At 44.7% G+C, this 20301-nt stretch overlaps 1 protein-coding gene across 2 annotated transcripts in view; it reads left to right on the top strand.

The window, feature by feature from the left end:
• Positions 1–55: 55 nt before the first annotated feature.
• The window catches only part of LOC127038685 (ATPase family AAA domain-containing protein 3), a 59717-nt gene continuing 39471 nt past the window's right edge, over positions 56–20301 (top strand). The window contains exons 1-7 of one of the 2 annotated variants that reach the window (XM_050931470.1): positions 56–294; positions 1546–1622; positions 2159–2260; positions 3377–3436; positions 3885–3954; positions 6433–6598; positions 7396–7465. In XM_050931470.1, coding sequence (XP_050787427.1) covers positions 75–294; positions 1546–1622; positions 2159–2260; positions 3377–3436; positions 3885–3954; positions 6433–6598; positions 7396–7465 — 765 coding nt within the window. In that variant the 5' untranslated portion in view covers positions 56–74. The remainder of the gene's footprint in view (positions 295–1545; positions 1623–2158; positions 2261–3376; positions 3437–3884; positions 3955–6432; positions 6599–7395; positions 7466–20301) is intronic. The other variant, XM_050931469.1, reaches the window with a different exon arrangement.

Raw genomic sequence — 20301 nt, 5'->3', positions numbered from 1 at the left:
GCGGTGCCGCGCCTGCGCGGTGGAAGCGGCGGCTACTCCGCGTGTGGCTGGCTCCCGGCGGCGGCGCGGGCAGCATGTCGTGGCTGTTCGGCCTGAACCGGGGCTCTCCCCCCGTGGCGGGGGACGGAGGCCCGGGCGGGGCAGGCCTGGCCCTGCCGCCCCCTCCCTCCGCCGGCGGCCCCGCAGCGGGGGACGGAGCCGGGGACCGGCACGCGCCCAAGGACAAATGGAGCAACTTTGACCCCACTGGGCTGGAGCGGGCGGCCAAGGCGGCCAGGGAGCTGGAGGCCTCCCGTGAGTGGGGGCGTCTGGGGGCTGCTCGGGATGCAGGGAGGCCCGGGGGCGGGGGCTGAGCCGTTGCCAGGGCAAGTGCCTCATAGCAAGGCTGGTGGCACGATGGGTTGGGGCTGAGGACTGGACCCGTGGGGGCTGCACGGCAGATCCATGGGGGAGGGTACATGGCTGGGGGATCCCTGCCAGCTGCGGGAGGGGGGTGCTGGGCAAGGTGCCGCTGCCATGGGTTTGGTGCTGGTGACAGGTGCAGAGTGGAACTGAATTTACTCTAAGCGCCTTTGCCCAAACCCCGGTGCCCAGGCCAGTCCTGCATTAAAATCTGTCCCAATGGCCCGACAGCCATCACTCACTACCTGGTTGTGCAACCGCCTTTCCTGGCAGACACAGCCTAAAATCGCAGCAACAGAGACCGTGAGTCTGGTTCCACAGACAGGCAGCTTTGTGAGGTTGCTCAGTTGATGTGCCTCTTCCTTACTTTGGAGAGACTTCTTCTGTGAAGTGAAAGGAGTTTTGTCTCCGTGACTATCAATTCTTCATGCTTCTGCAGACACTGGTGGTGGTAATGATAGTTCTGTTGATGGAAGCTGTTTTATTAAAAGCTGGGCTGAGCCCCCCCGCAATGAGTTCACACAGCTGCCATTAGCTGCTAATAACCTTGTATGACCTCTGACCTGCAACAGGTTCAGATCTATGACCTTGTAGTGACAGACCTTATATCCTGTGAGCAGGCCTCTGCTTCCATTCATGCATTTGATTCAGCTCCCCATGATAAAGTGTAAATTAACAAATTATAATAAACACACTTTTGAGCCCTGATATAAAATAGCCCTGAAATGTTTTTGATCTTCCTTATTGTAAGAATTGGGAGTATTTAAGGATGATGAAGATTCCTGGCCAGGAGTGTGGGATCTCAACAAATTTTCAGAACATAACACACAAAACACCTTTCTCTAATGCTTTCAACGCTGTGTAGTTTCTTTAAACATAGGGAAAATAGTTGGATTTGGCAGCTGCTTTCAGGCAGCTCTTGTGCTTGGTTACATCAAGCAATCAATTGCTCAGTGCCCTTTTGACTTGTGGTCATCATATGACTAATACTTTTAAAATGCCTAGACACTGAAAGTTTTATGGATAGAAGACTTCAGTTTCTAGAGCCAAGAATGTGACATCTTTCACCAGCACCAAGTTTACCTAGAAAAATAGAGTCTAATACTACAGAAACATGTTCTTAAACAACCTTATTAATTTCAGGCCATGCAAAAGATGCTCTTAGTCTTGCTCAGCTGCAGGAACAGACATTGCAAATGGAGCAGCAGTCCAAAATTAAGGTATGTTAAGCCTCAGGATCAAATTCATACCTACTGCATCTCTGCTAACTTCATTGGATAGCAGTCTGCCTAGGATATTTTGATTTCTTCTTGCACAGAGATGTTCACTTTTAGTACGCTGCCTTTCCCTGCATTTTCATTACTTCATATTATTTATAAAAAAGAGAGTCCAGAAATGCAGCATTGCAGCTGGACTAATTTCTGCTCTTTTACTGGATTTATGTCCGTTCTAAGAACTTGTGGCATTTTGTGGCTAGTACTGGTATTGTAGCTCCCAGAATATCATTTTAGTCACAATGGCAATAAGTTTGTTTCTTTTCCCAATACCTCATTTGTGGTATCTGAGCCTCTGATATAGTACGGTATATGGCACTTTGCAAAACACAAAATCAGATATGATCCCTGGTCTTAAGAACTTCATTGCCCCACTGAGGAACCGAAACCTATTAGAAACTATTTTGAAGAATATGATTGTAATTTGTAGCCCTGTGGAGGCTTTTGTGTTAAATTGACGTATGCTGACCTATTTCTTATAGGAATATGAGGCAGCCATTGAACAGCTGAAGAATGAACAGATCCGGGTACAAGCAGATGAGAGAAGAAAGACACTAAATGAAGAAACCAGGCAGCATCAAGCAGTAAGACATGATTGCTGGCTTGTTTTGCTGGCTGGAATGGGAAACACACCATGATAGGTGTATTCAGTTACACCAGCTATTCTCCACCTGGGGATTACTGTCTCTAAGGAGGGGACATCCCTAGTTGAATCTGCCTCATTCCCCAGCTCTGGTGTTCCATTGACGCTGATTTTCGTAGCTGCTTGTAACAGACCCTCAGACACCCTAAAGAATCCAGGAAATTGGACCTGTTCCTTATCTCTGCCTTGGAATTGTCTTTAAGTGCTGCAGGGAATTGGTGTAAAACATTCTGGGGTGCATCCTTGCAGGTATAAGTCATGGTTTGAAAAGAATTGAAAACTACTGGCTTACACAGCATGTCTGTTGGCTGGACAATGAAATGCACTGTAAATTCCTTGGAGTGCAGTCTCATGTTGCCTCTAATTTTCCCTGTTCTCTTAAGTCTTCTGGAATCTAACCCTTTGGAAAGAGATCCCAGGAAATTACCACTTAACCCAGAATTTGACAAACTGATTTTTCTTCTTAGGGGCTAGCTTTTGGGCAGCTTTTTGATGGGGTTCTAATAGCTCTTGGAACAGTGATGCTAAAATTGGGGAAATGCAGTTCAGTTTTCATTCTAATTGCTGACAAACTGATGTTTAAGGTTCAACATCCTTGCCATCGGTCATTAGCCCTAATTTTTCATGTATCAACCCCCTCTGCCCTATATCTTCAGCCAGCAGAACTCTTTTGGCCCTGGTCTGGGACTGATTGTCTAACACAAGGGTTCTCAAACTGGGGGTCAGGACCCCTCAAAGGGTCATGAAGTTATTACATGGGGGTGGGGGGATCGTGAGCCATCAGCCTCCACCCCAAACTCCACTTTTCCTCCAGCATTTATAATGGTGTTATACATTAAAAACACTTTTTTATATATTTAAGGGGGGTCACACTCAGGGGCTTGCTGTGTGAAAGGGGTCACCAATACAAAAGTCTGAGAACCCTTGCAACACATTGACTGTGTTACGTGTCAAAGACTGATCTCTTATGCTTCATATACCCTAGTCTTGTTGCTGATTAAGGCAGGGTTTTTCTTGAATACTTAATGTTCATGTATTTCCTCTTTTCTTTTTGTAGAGGGCCCAATATCAGGACAAGCTGGCAAGGCAGCGCTATGAAGAGCAGCTGCGGCAGCAGGTAAGATGTTCCATCTTCTAAAACTTCTGAGAACCTAGCCAATCTGTGTTAACTTCACTAGGAGCAATGATGCTAAATTATGCTCCACCCTCATGACCCAGTGACTGATGCTATGACAGGAGGGCTTAGATATTTTTTGCACAGCCTCAGGGTTTCTGCATTCCAAGCCAAGCAAGCAACTGACAGCAAATAGGACAAAGGAGCAAGAAGTAGCTGGGAGAACATGAAATCCTGAATTTGAGTCTTCGTGGATTTTTGGACGAAGAATATACTTTAAGTTTTTGTATTTGTTCAGAGCATTTGCAATGTTTAGGTCTGCATGTGTATTAGGTTGATTGCATTTTTCACACACACTAGCTGTTTTAAGATCGCCGAACAGTTTTCCATCTTCCTGTTTTGCCTTTTCTCCCAAACTAATTCATCTTCTGATGTGATCTCTTCTTCTTAGCAACTCCTTAATGAAGAGAACTTGAGGAAGCAGGAGGAATCTGTGCAGAAGCAGGAAGCAATGAGGCGAGGTAATGCCATATTTCAGTTTCCCCTTTTGGTTGGGGATTAAGTGGCTATTCAGAGCAACCTCTGAACTGTATTTGGAGTGCTAGTACATACCAGCTGGCTCATCATGCAGGATCTGCAAGCAGCAGCTAAATCACAGCTATTTTAGGGTTTGTCTACACCAGGGTGGACAAACTTTTTGGCCCGAGGACCACATCTGGGTATGGAAATCGTATGGCAGGCTATGAATGCTCACAAAGGTGTGGGCTCTGGGGTGGGGCCAGAAATGAGGAGTTCTAGGTGTGGGAGGGTGCTCCAGGCTGAGACCGACAGGTTCAGAGGGCACACGAGGGATCAAGGCTGGGGCAGGGGTGCAGGCTCCGGGCGGCGCTTACCTAAAGCAGCTCCCAGAAGCAGCAGCATGTCCCATCTCCGGCTCCTACGCAGAGGCGCAGCCAGCTGGCTCTGCAGGCACCACCCCTGCAGCTCCCATTGGCTGTGGTTCCCAGCCAATGGGAGCTGTGGGGGCAGAGCTTGGGGCAGGACAGTGTGCGGAGCCCCCTGGCTGCCCCTATGAGTAGAAACCAGAGAGGGGACATGTGGCTGCTTCCAGGAGTTGTGCGGAGTGAGGCAAACCCTGGACCCTGCTCCGTGGCAGGAGCACAAGGGCTGGATTAAAACCTCTGGAGGGCCAGATGTGGCCCCCGGGGCCGTAGTTTGCCCACCCCTGGTCTACATGAATGTTTAGTTCACAGCAAGCTGGGATGTGACTACCCTCACTAGCCTGCTGCGAACAAACTGTCCTTGTGGACCCAGCTGAGACACATCAACAGTTCCCTAGTACACTTTGATCTATTCCTGTTTCAAAGTGGAGTAGATCAAAGTGCACTATGGAACTGTTAGGGCATGTCAGCAGTGTCCATGCAGACAGTTAGTGCAGGGTAGATTTAAACCCCATCTTAGTGAGAATGGTGTACTCTTGTAGACCCCTGGGAGTTGCTGGTGCCTGTAGCTCATTTCTGGGAAAGGCTAAACTTCCACAGGGAGCCTTTATTTGAATAAAAGCACTGGAGTGTGACCTCCAGTGGCTGAACACTGCAATACACCAACCCGTCTTGGTCTAGAAATCCTGTAGATAATGCAGCACTCCTACATTTCCTGCCCTCAGGATTTAATCAGGAACCATTAGAATCAATCTGGTGTTTGGCTAGGACTTCTCTAGAGCATAAACACATGAAATCCAGTGTCGATTTTAAGTATCTTGTTAGCCTGTACTGTTTGTGACCTGGCTTTTTCTGTAGGCAGGTAGAAATTCGAAGTGGAAAAGATCTGTAAAGTCAACCAGTTCCCTCTGTTGCAGTCCAGCACAGTACTGTCCCCTCTCATGCATCCTCTAGTGTTTGTCTCTAATTTTAAATATCTCAAATGCTGCTTTTTGTTGGGAGATTGTTCAATAGTTAGGTTTGGCAGGATTTGTTTTAAATTGATAACTGTTGGCATATAAATTTCAGCTGACACGCTGAAATCGATGAAAAAATATCAATTGGTGACAGTTGTTGGGAATGCAGCCTCCCCCTGACTCCTGCAGTGGTTGAATGTCAGTGGCCCTGCAGCAGGTCAGAGATCCCTCTGCAGCACCGCTGGCTGTCCTCACTCCCATGACAGCAGAGGGCTCCCAGCTGGGGACAGAGCCATTCAGCACCATGGTGGCCTCCCCCACGGCCAGGGCTTGTTGTCCTCAGAGTCCTGGTTGGGGTGTATGCTCCACCCTCCCAGGACCACAGCCTTCCTGCACCTTGTGCCTGGGTGTCTTGGGCTCCTTTGCTGTGCATGCAGCCTTGCTGTCAGCGCTGCCCTAAAAAACCTTCAGTCCTACCCCCCCTTAATTTCCAGGAGCTGTAAAAATAAAAATAGTTAAAAATTTATTATTAAAATTAAAAATAGAGTTCTGACAACCCTATCCATAGTCTAGCAGATTTCACTCTTGGGGGGATGTTTTATACTCCGCCTACATTGACCTTTCCCTTTCATCCCATTACTCCAAGTTGCTCATCCTCAGCGTGTTCATTCTTAGCTTTGTGGAATGTTAACAGGTCCCCCTTGGCATTGCGCAGCCAGTCTCTACCAGCCTATATTCTATTTTCTTCTTCTTTTCTCTGATGTCACACTCTGATTATTTTTGTTGCTTGTCTCTGAACAAATGTATTCAGTGTATTGGTAACATGTTCCCAGAACAGAGTGATGATTCGTGGTGCAGTCCCGCCTAAATATTTCAGAGATGACCACCTCCTCGTTCTTAGAGGGAAGATTCCTAAACTTAGCTTTCATGCTGTTGCATTGATTTGTTTCCTTTTGTGGGGCAGGCTGGTCACCACTGAAATCTGTCGTCAGGTCACACACATCTGACATGTAGCAAAGCTGATAGTATTTATCCCTCTCCCAAAAGCTGGGTTTTGGGATAAAGCCCAGAGTAAAATCCCATCCCCTTGTTTCTTTTAAAGCCACTGTGGAGCGGGAGATGGAGTTGCGGCACAAGAACGAGATGCTGCGCATCGAAGCAGAAGTGCGAGCCCGCGCAAAGGCTGAGCGTGAGAACGCAGACCTCATTCGGGAGCAGATCCGCCTGAAAGCTGCTGAGCATCGCCAGACAGTGTTAGATTCCCTCAAGTACGTGCAAACCAGCTGAGGGGCATTGGTCACCTTGCTACTGCCTCAAACTACCCCCATCAAACAGAGGCTGTGTAGAAAACCTTGTTGTTTGGGGGGAAGGTAGGGGAGGGAGATTTGCACAAGTTTGAAGGAAAAGAGAGTTATTGCTGGTGTTCCTTTATTCCCTGCCCGAGAGTAGCATATTCTAACACAGCTGTTTCCCTATCTCTAGGTGTGATTAGGGTGGATAGTGTAGTGGAAAGGGGAGCTATTGTGTAGTGGTTAGAGCCATGTGTTGGGTGCCAGGGTTCTTGCATTCTAGGCTGAGTTCTCTAACAGACTGCATGACCTTAACCTGATCATTTTGGGGTGAGATCCTAGCTCTGAAAATCTTTGGCAACACTCTCATTGGCTCCAGTGAAGAGGTTTTACCCTTTTATCTGAGACCGTTTCCCACCTACAAAACAAAAGTAAAATTTACCTACCTCACAAGGGTGTTGTCAGCTTTAATTTATTGATTTTTATGAAGTGCTTTGAATGAGTGAAGTGAGTAAAAAATAAACATATTAGCTTCGGTCCAGAAGCTCGTCTGGATTTAACCCCAAATACACCAGACTGTTACAAATATATTTGCCCTGTATGTTCGGGACCAGAGTGAGCTCTTTTAGTTTTGACTGGTTCTGAAGAAAGTCATCAGGGAAACTGGAATAATTTTGTAAGCTGCTTGCAATTCTGTCCTTAAAACTTAAAATCCTTCCCCCTTTCTTGCCATCTACTCCAATGACTCTCCTTACACTGCTGCTCTCTTTCCGCAGGACAGCGGGTACGTTGTTTGGAGAAGGATTTCGTGCCTTTGTAACAGATTGGGATAAAGTTACAGCCACGGTAAGCTGTGGACATATCTTTTGGAAAATAGACAACAGGTATTTACAAACCTTGTCCCTGGTAATGTTAAAAATTCTGGGTTAGAAACTAAGAGCTGACTTTCCAAGATAGACGACGTCAACTTAAAACCATATTTCTATCTGCAAGTCTGCCTCCAATTAACATGCAAGGTTCTAATTATTACAAGAGTAGACAAAAATGAAAACTTTTCCCATTTACTTTGTACATGTTACAGCGCTTTATGTACTGTCATTTTCACTTTTCTCCTGTATTCAGTTTCCCCTGTCTGTTGATTTTTGTGGGTATTTCATCCAGCAACAGCAGAGAGGAGTAATTATTTAAAAAATCTGACTAATTCTTTAAACCAAGAAGCTGACAGAGTGTCACAAAGACAAGCAGAGCATCTGATATTACTAACTCACTTTCTGAAACTGACTAGATTACAAAGTGACTTTTTTGTTAGCTTTCTCATCAGCAGTAGACACTGACAGTTCCATCTTTCAGTAAAAATGCAACCCTGACTTTATTCTCTTGCAATGGAATCACAGATATCTCTACTTATATTGCTCCTTTTATTTTGTTTGGCAGAACACTGCAATTCATTTAATAGTGTTGATTAAGAACTCCAGTGCAGTCTTCCTGTTCTGTTCTAATGTTTTTCAGAAAGAGAAGAGCCTGTCTTGGTGTCTTGTCGGTGGCACTGTAATAAAATTGGAAGTGACTCTTTAAGGTGGGATGGGAAGAGTATCATGAATGCATTACGGTGTACTTGCAAGTAGGGGGAACACATCCATCTTATGCCCTCTACTCTAGGCTGGACAACAAAGATCCAAAGGGGGTTTTTGGAGTGAAGGGAGTTTCTACTTGTTTTTTAATGTTCAAAATATAGGCCGGGGTCTAGCCTGGAAAACTAAGATGATGGGGAAAAACTGCCCTTTTCTGGCTATCAATGACTTGAACAACAGGGCTTCCTCCTCGTCCCTTGGGACACTGCTCCTCTTTCAACCATATCTGTGTTCAGAATCATTCTGATTCACCGTAAACATCTTTTCCTTCATTCTCTTCCCCTTAATTGAGGTTCATACAGCACTTTGGAGGGGTAATCAGTATATATATGCCAAGCATTGATCACTAGAGGCGCACTGGGTCTTACCATTTGAGCTGTGGATGAGAGTCATGAGAAGCTTTCTGGATAACTAAGCAGTTTATTAGGAAGGGTTTCTTTTCTGTGCGTTGTACAGTACAAATACAAATTATGCTATTAAACACCTGCTAATGGCTAATCTTTTTCTCTTCTTCTCCTTATTGTTGCTCCATTATTTTTGCTACCAACCTCCTCTTACCTAAGAAAAATACCTATTTTTGCACTGCCCTCTAGGTTTGTCCTGCCTGCTTCTCACCTCTGCCTGTTGGTTTTATAAAACCAGGTACAGTGTGAAACTGAATAGTGGTCTAATCCAAAAACCTATGCTAGTCTTTGGATCAGTACCCACAGACGCAGTTGGGTCCAAGTCTAACACTCACTGGAGAATACTATGGGAAGCCTTGGCTTTTACAGTTGAAGGGATTTTGGCTTTTCCATCACAATGTATTTTTGGTTCTGAAAAACAAACTCTTCTATTAAACCAAGCTGTATATCCAGCAAGACTCAGGTGAATTATCACGCAGTACGTGCACCCATGCAGGTACCAAAGGAAATCAGTAAAAACTCCGGTCTCTTAGAGATTAGTGAGACTACTAGGGCTTCCACCTGTCTGCATTCTTGCACCTTGTATGCGTTTGATATCTGGCAATCCAGGCTCTGAGCAAGAACTTGAGGATAGAATTTACACAGTGAAGTGTGCAGCCAGGTTTTGGTGGCTTTCTGAACAGATTTGGATAATCAACGTTTCATTGCTACAACGACTTGATTGTATGTGAACGTGTTGCTGTCATCTGCAGCAGGTCACTGGGGCGGAAGAAAGTTCTGATGTTAGGCTGCAGGTACCTGCTTTGATTTGCAAAAGGCGGATCAGAAAAACTTAATTTAAAGACGGATAAAAGCTTAACAAAAGAGACATTTGTTTTTTTTATTTTCCCAGTCTAGTCTGCTGGCAGCAGAGTGGCTATTGAACGTGTTACTTCACTTCCTAAAGTACATAGGCTTGTATTTGTACCACTGGGTGGCATTACTGACAATGGTAGAGAACCACCTAAATGCAGTACTGTTTACTGAGAAGTAGCTTTATGACAGCAGTGTTGTTGGGAGAACAATACTGAAGTGTCACGGTTTCCATTATAGTGCAGTCTAATTGCAGTGGCTTTATTACTTGGTTGTTGAGAGGAGAAAAGCTCTAGATTTAAAATTGTTAATGAACTCTCAGCCAGGGGTCGAACTTTTTTCTTTGCCCTTGGATTTAACAGTTTCAGATGTTTGTTGTTTAACTCAAATGACTCTCTAACTTTAAACACTTAATTTTAAAAATAAAAGAAGCACTTGTGGCTTGGGTTGATCTAGCACTCGAGTTGCGTTGAAAACATAAGGACGTACATGATGGTCTGGTCATCTCAGCAGTTTTCTGTGTATTAGTGTATTTCTGTCTAACTCTGCATGGCACTGCAGACACCCTTGTTAGACCCTGGGCTGAAAATCTGCAGATAAATGTTTAAGAAACTGTATGTTTCTGCAGAGGAGTTTTACAAAGCAGATTCGGTTCATTCCTGCCTTGTTGTATGACACACATTGCTGCTGCTTATCTTGGAAAGTCATCTGCGGTTTACACAATAGCTGAACTTTTAAGATCAGTGCAGATGTACGCAGTGCACCAGAAAGCAGGATTGAGCCTTTAGTGTTGCATGCATGAAAGCTGCATTGTGCAGCTTATTGTGTAAGGAATCTGCATGCTAAAGTTCCCAAGGACACAGAGACTAAAGTCCTCAGTGTGTCTGCTCAAATAAATGACTAGGTGGAGCTGTTTTCCTCTGAATATTACCCTTATGCCTGCCATACAGAGGTAATTTACACATAAAATAAAACTCAAGTTAATGTTCCTTACTTTTTCTGTTATGCCTAGATATTGCAGTAACTTCAGTAAATGAGCTTGCAGCTTCTGCAATTTCAAAACAAAAGCTGCTAGGAGCTGATCCAAAGACTCTTGAAATTGATGGAAAGATTCCTATTTACTTCAGTGAGGTTTGGATCAGTCCTGAAGCATTTAGCAGAGTTCCTCTTCCGAGTGTGTTGGCATTAACATTAAAAGGACCCTTTCAGACTAACAATCTTGTAAGATGTCCTTTGCTATGGTGACAATTACTTTATTGAAGCAGAAGTAAGTTTAGAAGCTGAATTAATCATCAGCCATTCGTTCCGTTTACTCGGCTTGCACTGTAAGATGAGTGGTCAGTGTCTGTCTCCTCCTGCACTAGCACCAGGTTGTTACGTGTGGGGTTACACCATCATCCGGGGGAGTGATTAAATCCAGAAAAATAGTTTTTCACTGAAGTCTTTAAAAATTGTGGGAACAGTTTAATATTAAAGCACTGTAACAGAAATCCTTTACTCTTAGGATTTTGGCTCTAACTTACCCAAACCCTGCTTTAAACCTGATTTGTGCATTTTAATGCATTGTGAAAATCTCATATTGGACACTTTCGGCTTTTGCCTTACCCAGCATCTTGTCTAATGCATATTGCTTTGTATTAGCTAAGATCTACATGATACCAGCACTTAGATGCCGTATCTGAGGTCCAGCTACTGAGGCCGTATTAGGTTTGGCTGAAAACCTTGCTGTTGTATGTTTACCTGCCTGTTCTTTTTCTGTTTTCAAAATGTGGTACATATTTGAGATACTGATTTATAAACTATACTGGTGTTCTGCTTTAGGCACAGGCACAATTTTATGTTAACTCACCAGTAAGATAGGACTGCTGTCCATCAAACATTCTTCCTTACCCAGCCCATCAGGCCTCCACTCTCATCTACTTTGCCTCTCTTTATCTAGCTAGTACAGATAACAATAGCAGTGTTGATGAGGTGGTATGAGCAACCAGCATATGCATAAGAATGGCCCTTCTGGGTCAGACCAAAGGTCCATCTAGCCCAGTGTCCTGTCTTCCAACAGTACTAGGTGCCCCAGGGGGAATGAAGAGGACAGGCAATCAAGTGATCCATCCCGTCGCTCATTTCCAGCTTTCCAAGTCAGCTGGAATCCTGGGTATGTACTTAGGTTGGTGGCCCATGTTGAAATCCATGCTGCCATGACTAGATGGAAATTAGCCTGGGTGTGCCTGTCCATGCTACAGTCACACCTCCACGTGCAGTGTAGACATACTCTTCTTCTTCTTTCCTATGGCGAGGTTGGAACCGTGAAAGCAACAGCATGACCACAGCTGCATCATAAGGTCTCTTCTCCAGCCCAGAGCAGAGAGGGTAGCCATGTGAATGGCCATGACACCTCCAAGATGAGCATGGATGGGGCAGTCATCTGTGATGTGTCTGCCAGTTGGCACCATGCCACAGTCACAGTTGGGCAATTTCCTCACTTTTCATCTATGGAGTAAGTATGCGCATCCTCCAGTCGGGTGCAGATACGGTTTAGAGTTGTCCATACACATTGTAGGGAGGGGAAGCCCGACGCTTGCATAGTTGGGTTATCAATGAGATTTTTGTTTGTTATCTCGGCAGCTGCCCAGGTTTGAGACCACCTTCTGTGAATATCCTTATCTTCTGCAAGGAGGGCTGTGATGTGAGACCAGAAGGGTTTTCTTGATTTTTAGTCAGTGGTGAGGGGAGTGTTTTAGGTCAATGATGCTCAACCATGGCCCCTTGGGGGTCCGCGAGCAGGTTTCAGGGGGTCCACCAAGCAGGGCCAGCATTAGACTCGCTGGGGCCCAGGGCAGAAAGCTGAAGCCCCACCACATGGAGCTGATGTCTGGGACCCTGAGCCCCACCACCCGGGGCTGAAGCTAAATCCTGAGCAATGTAGCTTTGTGGGGGACCCTGTGGCATGGGGTCCCAGGCAGTTGCCCTGCTTGCTAACCCCTAACTGGTCCTGGCTTTTATATGCAGAAAACCAGTTATTGTGGCACAGGAGTTTTTATAGCATGTTGGGAAGGAAAGGTGGGCTCAGAAAGAAAAAGGTTGAGACCCACTGTTTTAGGTCATGGTGAAGCGGTAGTGTGGTATTGTCCATGATCTCTGTGTGCTCTCTAACTGGTAGACATGCCCTAATGGTCATTGAACTCTGCCTCTGTAACACTGAGTTCCAAACTCAAGGGCTCTGCATTCCTTCCCCCTGCTCCAAAGTGCAAGTTTGCTGGGTTAGTGAATTCTCAAAGTACCCAGTGGCCACATGGAGTGAGTCGAGTCACTGACCTAGTTCCATAATGAACCGAAAAGACATTGGTAACCCACTTTCCTGCCTAGTTCCTTGCTAGCTCGAGCAGGTAGGAGGCTTGATGAAGACAGTACCTCCCTTCTAGTTCTTTCTGGGGGAGTAAGTTCTGCCCTCTAGGGACTCTCAGCATCTCTGGGAATAACAAGAGATGCAGCACAAAAGCTGATTTTAATTTGCTATTTTAAGCTACTGCTTTTTAAGGCTGCTGCGAGACATTCTTCATTCTCCCTCTGAGCTCTGATGTCCTGCTTCCCTTACACTCCTTATTCCCCCCGCTTGCTGTCAAGATCTTGCGTATCTGCCACCATTCCTCCAGCTGAAGACGACTGGGTAGGGCTGTCATTGGTGCCACTCTTAAACTGTCCAGAGAAGTTGCTGTAGAGAACCCCATGGGGATGTGCTCAGTCCTGAAGCTTAGAAGCGAGTCAAGACTTAACCGTCTCTGAAGATTTTCCTGTTTCCATTACAATAACGGCATCTGCAAGCTTCCCATCTTACTGCTGTCTACTGGTTTTGCTGTCACGTTAGTAAATGCAGTGTCAAGGCTGGGTCAGGAAGCCCTGCTTTTTGTCCTATACAGTTATGCAAAATGATGCTCAACCATTTTTACTTTCTCCCTGGAAGTCCTGGCAGCAGCATACGGTAGCATTAATAGCGCTGCTTTAGCACAAAGCCATTGGGTGATATGTATAGGGGACATCTTCTATTTATGTGGGGACTGGTGGAGGAGTCTGGAAGGACCCTGAGATTCTTCTGTTCAGAGCTCCTTCAGCCCCCTCTCCCCCCCCCCCCGCCCCCACACAAAGCCCCTATATAGTCCTGTGTATGTTTATTGATGCTAAAGATTTTGCTCAGGCTAAAGTTGAGCTTGAAACAAAAGCGGTGGAGTCACCTGTTGAAGAAATTCCTACTTAAAATTTGTTACAACCTCTTGAATGAATTTTTACAGAAGCTTTTTCGAGGCCATATTTTCCTTTCCATCACAGAGCCGCAAGCCTGTCAAGCACTTGAAGTCCCATTGCATTTGCTGGAGTAAATTGTGGCTTAAAGCTGCACAGTGCCACTTACACAGCATGAATGCAGGGCAGCCTGTTCCTGTTGCCATGAAGTTTCCTCTTCAGAATGTTACAAACTGAGCAACACGTCTTGATTTGTAGTTTTGAGAAAATTTTTAATAGCCCAGCTTGTTAAAATGGACACCTTGCTTGAAAGCCATTTCCACCGTCTGTTCCTCCCTCCCGCTTTATACACAGGCTCCTGCGTGGGCTGATCCAAAGGACGCATTGCACGGCCACCCCAGTGAAAGCGAGACTTGCTTTGAGTGAATCCTTTTGTAGATTGTAGGTTGCACTTGGGGCATCTGGAGCCTTCACATCCTTTTTAAACTTGCTGTCTGGTGCTTTCAGCTCCACAAATTCCTGATCCAGATACCTCTGCTTTATTGCAGCCTTTGTGCAAGAGAACAAGCTCTTGTGTTGTGAACTTGGAGTTTTAAGCTAAACTTTTGATTTCCTCTCAAACACTCACACCTGTCTTTTCTGCCCTTTGAAAATCTACGGTAGCAGGATTTGGGAAGTCGGGGTGGGGTGGGAGAGAGAATCAGCCTATCTTTTATCTCAGGGTTTCCCTGACCTAGCCCCGTGTTCTGAGGCCTACTGGCTACCTGCCCCTCCTTATGTGCAATCCCAATGGTTCTACTTAGCTGATGGATGCAGGATATTGTCAGGAATCTCTGTTCTGGAATTCACTTTCCCTGCAGGTCCAAGAGATCAAGACTGTTGATTTCGGGTTGTGTCACTTACTCAGACCTTTGTGAAGCATTTGGATACTATGATGATAGCGTCATTATAAGAACCTAAATAGAATTGAAGGGGTTGGATTTAGTGAGTGGGAATGTGGGAGCCTGGACTAATGGTTTGAGATTTCTGTGGGTTTGTTTGGGTTTTTTATTTTATCTGTCCATCCCAAAGCTGTGGTGGTGCATATCTTATATTGCAGTTATGTAATAGTGAAATTCAAGTCTGTTATCTCTCTGGCAGGTCTTATTTTCATTTTTGCAGCCTGTAACAGTGATTTAACTGAGTTCTGTGATGCACTAATAATAATTGCCATGTGTCAAAGCTGAAGATCTGTGCCCAAGGTCGCATGTTATGATCTAGATGTTGGTTGTGGGTAGAGTCCCTTTACAGAGGGGTTGCTGGAAAAGGCATCAGGTTTCTCGCCTTCTCTTGTGGATTCCTTCCAACACATCTGTAAATTGAGATAAATTGAATGCTGAGGTCCTCCCGCTGTTTTATGAATCTGAGGTTATTTTGAGCCCGCCAGGCCTGTTACTGCACACTTAAAGTGAGTAAAATTAAATGGTGTTCATATTGTTTGCCCTTGAGCCCTTGGTTTGACCTTGTCGTTCACTTTGAGAAAAGTAGTGTGTTTGCTGGCTCTAAAAGCAATTGCTTCATCCTGCTTTCTTTTTCCCTCTCTAACTGGAGCTGCTTTGGTTTGAATCACCAGCATCTGGCTGTAAGTTAAACATTAAGCTAATTACTCTGTAAACTAGTTGTGCTGTTGGTTTCTGGGGCACAGAGCTTGTTAAGTTTTTCTGGTGTGTTTTGCAGAACTGGCCTTTTCCTCCTGCCTATTCTCCAAACATCTTTCTTTCCAAACTCAAAGCAGTAACCTTTTAAGAACATCAGAATGGCTATTCTGGGTCAGACCAATGTTCCATCTAGCTCAGTATCTAGTCTTCCAGTAGTGACCAGTGCCAGATGGTTCAGAGGGAATGAACAGAACAGGGACATTTATTGAGTGATCCATACCCTGTCATCCAATCCCAGCTTCTGGCAGTCAGAGGTTTAGGGACACCCAGAGAAATAAAGTTGCATCCCTAACCATTGTGGCTAATAGCCATTAATGGACCTATCCTTCATGAATGTATTTAATTCTTTTTTAAACCCAGTTATACTTTTGGCCTTCACAACATCCCCTGGCAACGAGTTCCATGGTTGACTGTGCATTGTGTGAAGGTAGTACTTCCTTATGTTTGTTTTAAACCTGCTGCCTATTAATTTTATTGTGTGTCCCCTGGTTCGTGTGTTATGTGAAGGGGTAAATAACACTTCCTTATTCACTTTCTCCACATCATTCATGATTTTATAGACCACTATCATATCCCCCGCCCCCTTAGTTGTCTCTTTTCTAAGCTTAACAATCCAAGTCTTTGTAATAGCTTCTCATATGGAAGCTGCTCCATAGCCCTAAACCATTTTTGTTTTGATTGTTTTCCAATATGCATTACTTTGCAATTATCGGCACTGAATTTCATCTGCCATTTTGTTGCCCTGTCACCCAGTTTTTTGAAGTCCTTTTGTAACTCTTCGTCGTCAGCTTTGGACTTAACTGTCTTGAGTAATTTTGCATAGTCTGCAAATTTTGCCACATCACTGTTTACCCCTTTTTCGAGAGTTTATGAATACAGACGCTCCCCGATTTGTGCAAGCGTTCCGTTCTGGAATGCCTTGCAAAACTCGAATTTTGCTAAGTCGGAAATATGTACCCAACCATTATGACAAAAAAAACCACCTATTTCTAGTTTGCAGAACTTTTTCCGTAAGTGCAGATTTGTATAAATCGGGTTTGTGTAACCCGGGGGGGGGGGATGCCATCTGTATGTTGAATAGCACTGGTCCCAGTACAGATCCTCTACGGACCCTGCTATTTACCTCTCTCCGTTGTGAAAACTGACTGTTTATTTGTTTCCTATCTTTTAACCAATTACTGATCCATGAGAGGACATATTCCCTCTTATCCCATAACTGCTTACTTTGCGTAAGACCTTTGGTGAGGGGCCTTGTCAAAGTATCTCTTAAAGTCTAAGTACACTCTATCCACTGGATCATCCTTGTCCACATCTTTTTTTACATCCTCATTAACTCTGACAGATAGGTGAGGCATGATTTCCCTTTATAGAGGTCATGTTGACTGTTCCCCAACTTATCGTATTCAACTACGTGTGTGATAATTCTGTGCTTAACTATAGTTTCAACCAGTTAGCCTGGTACTGAAGTTAGACTTACAGGCTTGTAATTGCTAGGATCACCTCTACTCTTTTTTAAAAATTGGTGTTACAGTGACTATCTGCCAGCCATCTGGTACAGAGGCTGATTTAAGTGATAGGTTATGTACCTCAGTTAATAGTTCTGCAATTTCATATCTCAGTTCCTCCAGAACTCTTAGGTGAATATGATCTGATACTGGTGACTTATTACTGTTCATTTTATCCCAAATCCTTCTGTGTTAATACTTCAGTCTGGAACAGTTCTTCAGATTTGTCCCCCACACCTGATCCAGCCTCCTTAGGAATCTCCCTCACATCCTCTGCAGTGAAGACTGATGCAAAGAATTCATTTAGCTTTTCTGCAGCAGCCTTCTTTTCCTTCAGTGCTTCTTCAGCACCTCAATCATCCTGTGGCTCGTTTGACAGGCTTTCTGCTTCTGATACTCTTAAATTGCTGTTAATTTGTGTGCCTTTTACCTTAAGGTGAGCCATTCCTAAAATACACTATGTAATGGTGATTAATCTTCTGCTTGCATAGGACCTTCCACCCCAAAGTACTTCATGGATTAAATGCATAGGCAGATGGCAACCCGTAGTTCACAGCGTCCTATCTAACTATGGAAGAGGAAGGGAATTCTGGCCAGGGACACTGAACCAAACTCCAGCTCTTACAGAAATGGTCATGGAACCATTACTGTCTGTCCAGGCATGTGCACGCTCTCCCCCTCTCCCTCTCCTCTGTGGCACTCACTTTACCTACCTCAACAGGATGAAGTGCAGTCAACCCTCTGGAGACATGAACCTTCACGGTCTCTTTTAACCATCAGTGCCCTGTAGTAGTTTGGAAGGAAAAAGGCAGATCCAACATGCAACACCACGTGTTGTCTAGTGCAGAGATCAGGAAACTCTGAGATCTGGTTTCTATTTCTGACTGGGCCACTGACTCTATGTTAAGGTCTATCTCCATGAAAGTGGGACAGTAGCCATCTTTGCAGAGGGCTTTGAGGCCTGAAAGGTGATTGGAGTGTCAAGTCGTAATAATCTGGTGGAGAGTTGTTAGTTAATCTTTAACGTTAAATCTTTATACACCTTGGAACAATTCCTGTTCAAGGCACAGCCTTGGCAGCCCGAAAAGTCACAGTGGGCACTGTGGCATAATTTCCACTTGCTGTAATTAACAGTACATATGATTTTTTCAGTGGGGAAGATCCTGCATGTGTCATGGCGGATGGAACTTGGGGGCAGAGCAGTTGTTGGGGCTTACATGACAAGGAATGCCAAGCAACATTGCCTAAAAAATGGGTTTTGGAAGCCATCAAGTGCTTTACATCTCTGGGAACAAGGAGACATGCCTATACACATTGAAGTCTTGTTTGAAGTCTTGCTGTTCTAATCTGTTCCACTTTGAAGCATTATTCTTAGCAATTTACCAGAATGCCCTTCGTGTTGTCTGAAAGGCAGCTTGCCTTCCTCTGTCTGGCAGGCAACTAGTGCAAAGTAACTAAGCAACCCTGCTGGCAGCTTAGTACAAGTTAACCTCAGAATTGTTGAACTGAACACCAGCTGTAACCCAAGGGGAAGTCTTAGGTCTTTCTGCTTCACTTGCTTATTGGTGTGGATATTTTGTGCCCTGTGCTTTCTGAGAACTATAATTTTTAACATGGTGATTATAACTTCCAAGGTGGTTTCAGTTTTGAAGCTAGTCTTGGGTTCTGAGTGGCTGTTTTCTGTCTGCTATGCTTCCCCCACCTCCAGCCAGGTGTAGTCTCTGCCAATCCCTGTTTGCAGCTGGATGCTGAGCCTTTGCTGCCATCGTATCTGTTCCCTGCTAGTCTTCCGCTCACTAGGTCCTTTTTAAAAAGCAACTCACAGCCCACCACTGTTGCAGTTCCCCATACTGACACTTAGAGTCCCAGGGCCACCTGTATCTTCAGCCCCATCTATTCATGCCTAGTTGTAACACATCCGTGTTCTGATGCTGTGCACTCTGAAATGATTGTATCCGTGATGCATTATGATGACACACTCTCTAATCCTATGCACTGCTTCAGCTGATCACATTTGCCTTTTTCATGGTCTTTTCAGGGAAGGTGGGAGGGGATGTATTTGAACTGTTACCATGCAAAAATTCCCCCTCTTATTTTCATGCTTGCTTCTACCAAGCCTGTTCTTTTCAATCAGATGCTTAATATTAAATATGGGAGTCACCTGCAGAAGCAGAATTTTAACTTTTTTCCACATTCATGACCATGGACAGTGATTTCCCCCTGTCGCCCCCCACCTTCTGCACTGTAGATGCTGTAATAGCCCCATTCTACTAAGGGGCTGTGTAGGTTGGATGTAGAACTACATCCTATTCAGTCTCAACCTCACCTCAGCCTTCCTTATTTCACCCAAACGCACACTGAAATCAGCGAGTGGGTCTCCCAGCAAGAATAGGCAGCTAATTTGAATCAGGCCCTAAGCAAACTGGGCTGGTGAGGCTGATATGAATCTGATGCAGAGAACACTGCAATTGAAAATTGCAATTTCAGTTCTATTGGGGCTGTAAGAAGAGACTTTCTGATGAACCCCAGCTGTAAACTTTCTTCCACTGTCTTTGAAATGGTATCTTGGCAGATTCCTATGACTTGAGCTGCTAGATCCCTGAGCGTTTCAGTGTAGATAGAGCTCACCCCATATTTACAGACAGTGGTATGTGTCTTCTGTCTAGAATTAAGGGAAATGTTCTTTGATCTAAACTGACTGTTGCAGAGGGAATGGAAGTAGCCTTCAGATGCTGCTTAAACAGAGCTCAGAGGCACTGTACTGGAGCATGGGCCAGAGTTTCTCTGGATGTAATGCTTCTGCTGAAGCAGACTCAGGCCAGCCATCCCCATTTCCCTGTACTCCTGAAAAATGCCCTAAGACAAGACTATACTGGGCAGAAGCCCCTGAGCCATAAAAGAGACAGTGCTGCTGTGAATCCCTCTAGCAGGTCGAACATGTTCATTTTGGATGCATTTTCCCCAGAAATCTTAGATGCCAAAGATAAATGGACTATAGCAGGGCTCCATATATTATTTATTTACAGTCTTTGATATGAAAAAGTGAACAGGCACTTAAAGTCAGCTAGGAATAATGTTTAGAGTCTCCTGTCCTTTTTGAAATAAGAGCAGCCTTAGAGTTATAGGTAAACCCTGTAATACCAAGAGTTTCCAGTGTCATTAATCACAACGGAAATTGTCTTGATTATCTGAAACCGCTGTCCCAGGTAATTTGATTCCTCCTCCCCACACACACTATTGCGTTTGGATAATCAAGGTGGTACTGGATTGGGTTTTCAGCCCTTTTCATGTATGTATTAGCCCTTCCTAAAAATGTTGCGGTATTCTGTACAGAATGCTATGCTAATACTACTTCAGTGT

Source organism: Gopherus flavomarginatus, chromosome 21, assembly GCF_025201925.1.
Source record: "Gopherus flavomarginatus isolate rGopFla2 chromosome 21, rGopFla2.mat.asm, whole genome shotgun sequence".
NCBI classification, from domain to species: Eukaryota; Metazoa; Chordata; order Testudines; family Testudinidae; genus Gopherus; species Gopherus flavomarginatus.
Note: the sequence above shows the minus strand (reverse complement) of the source record. Positions and strands in the feature narration are given on the sequence as shown.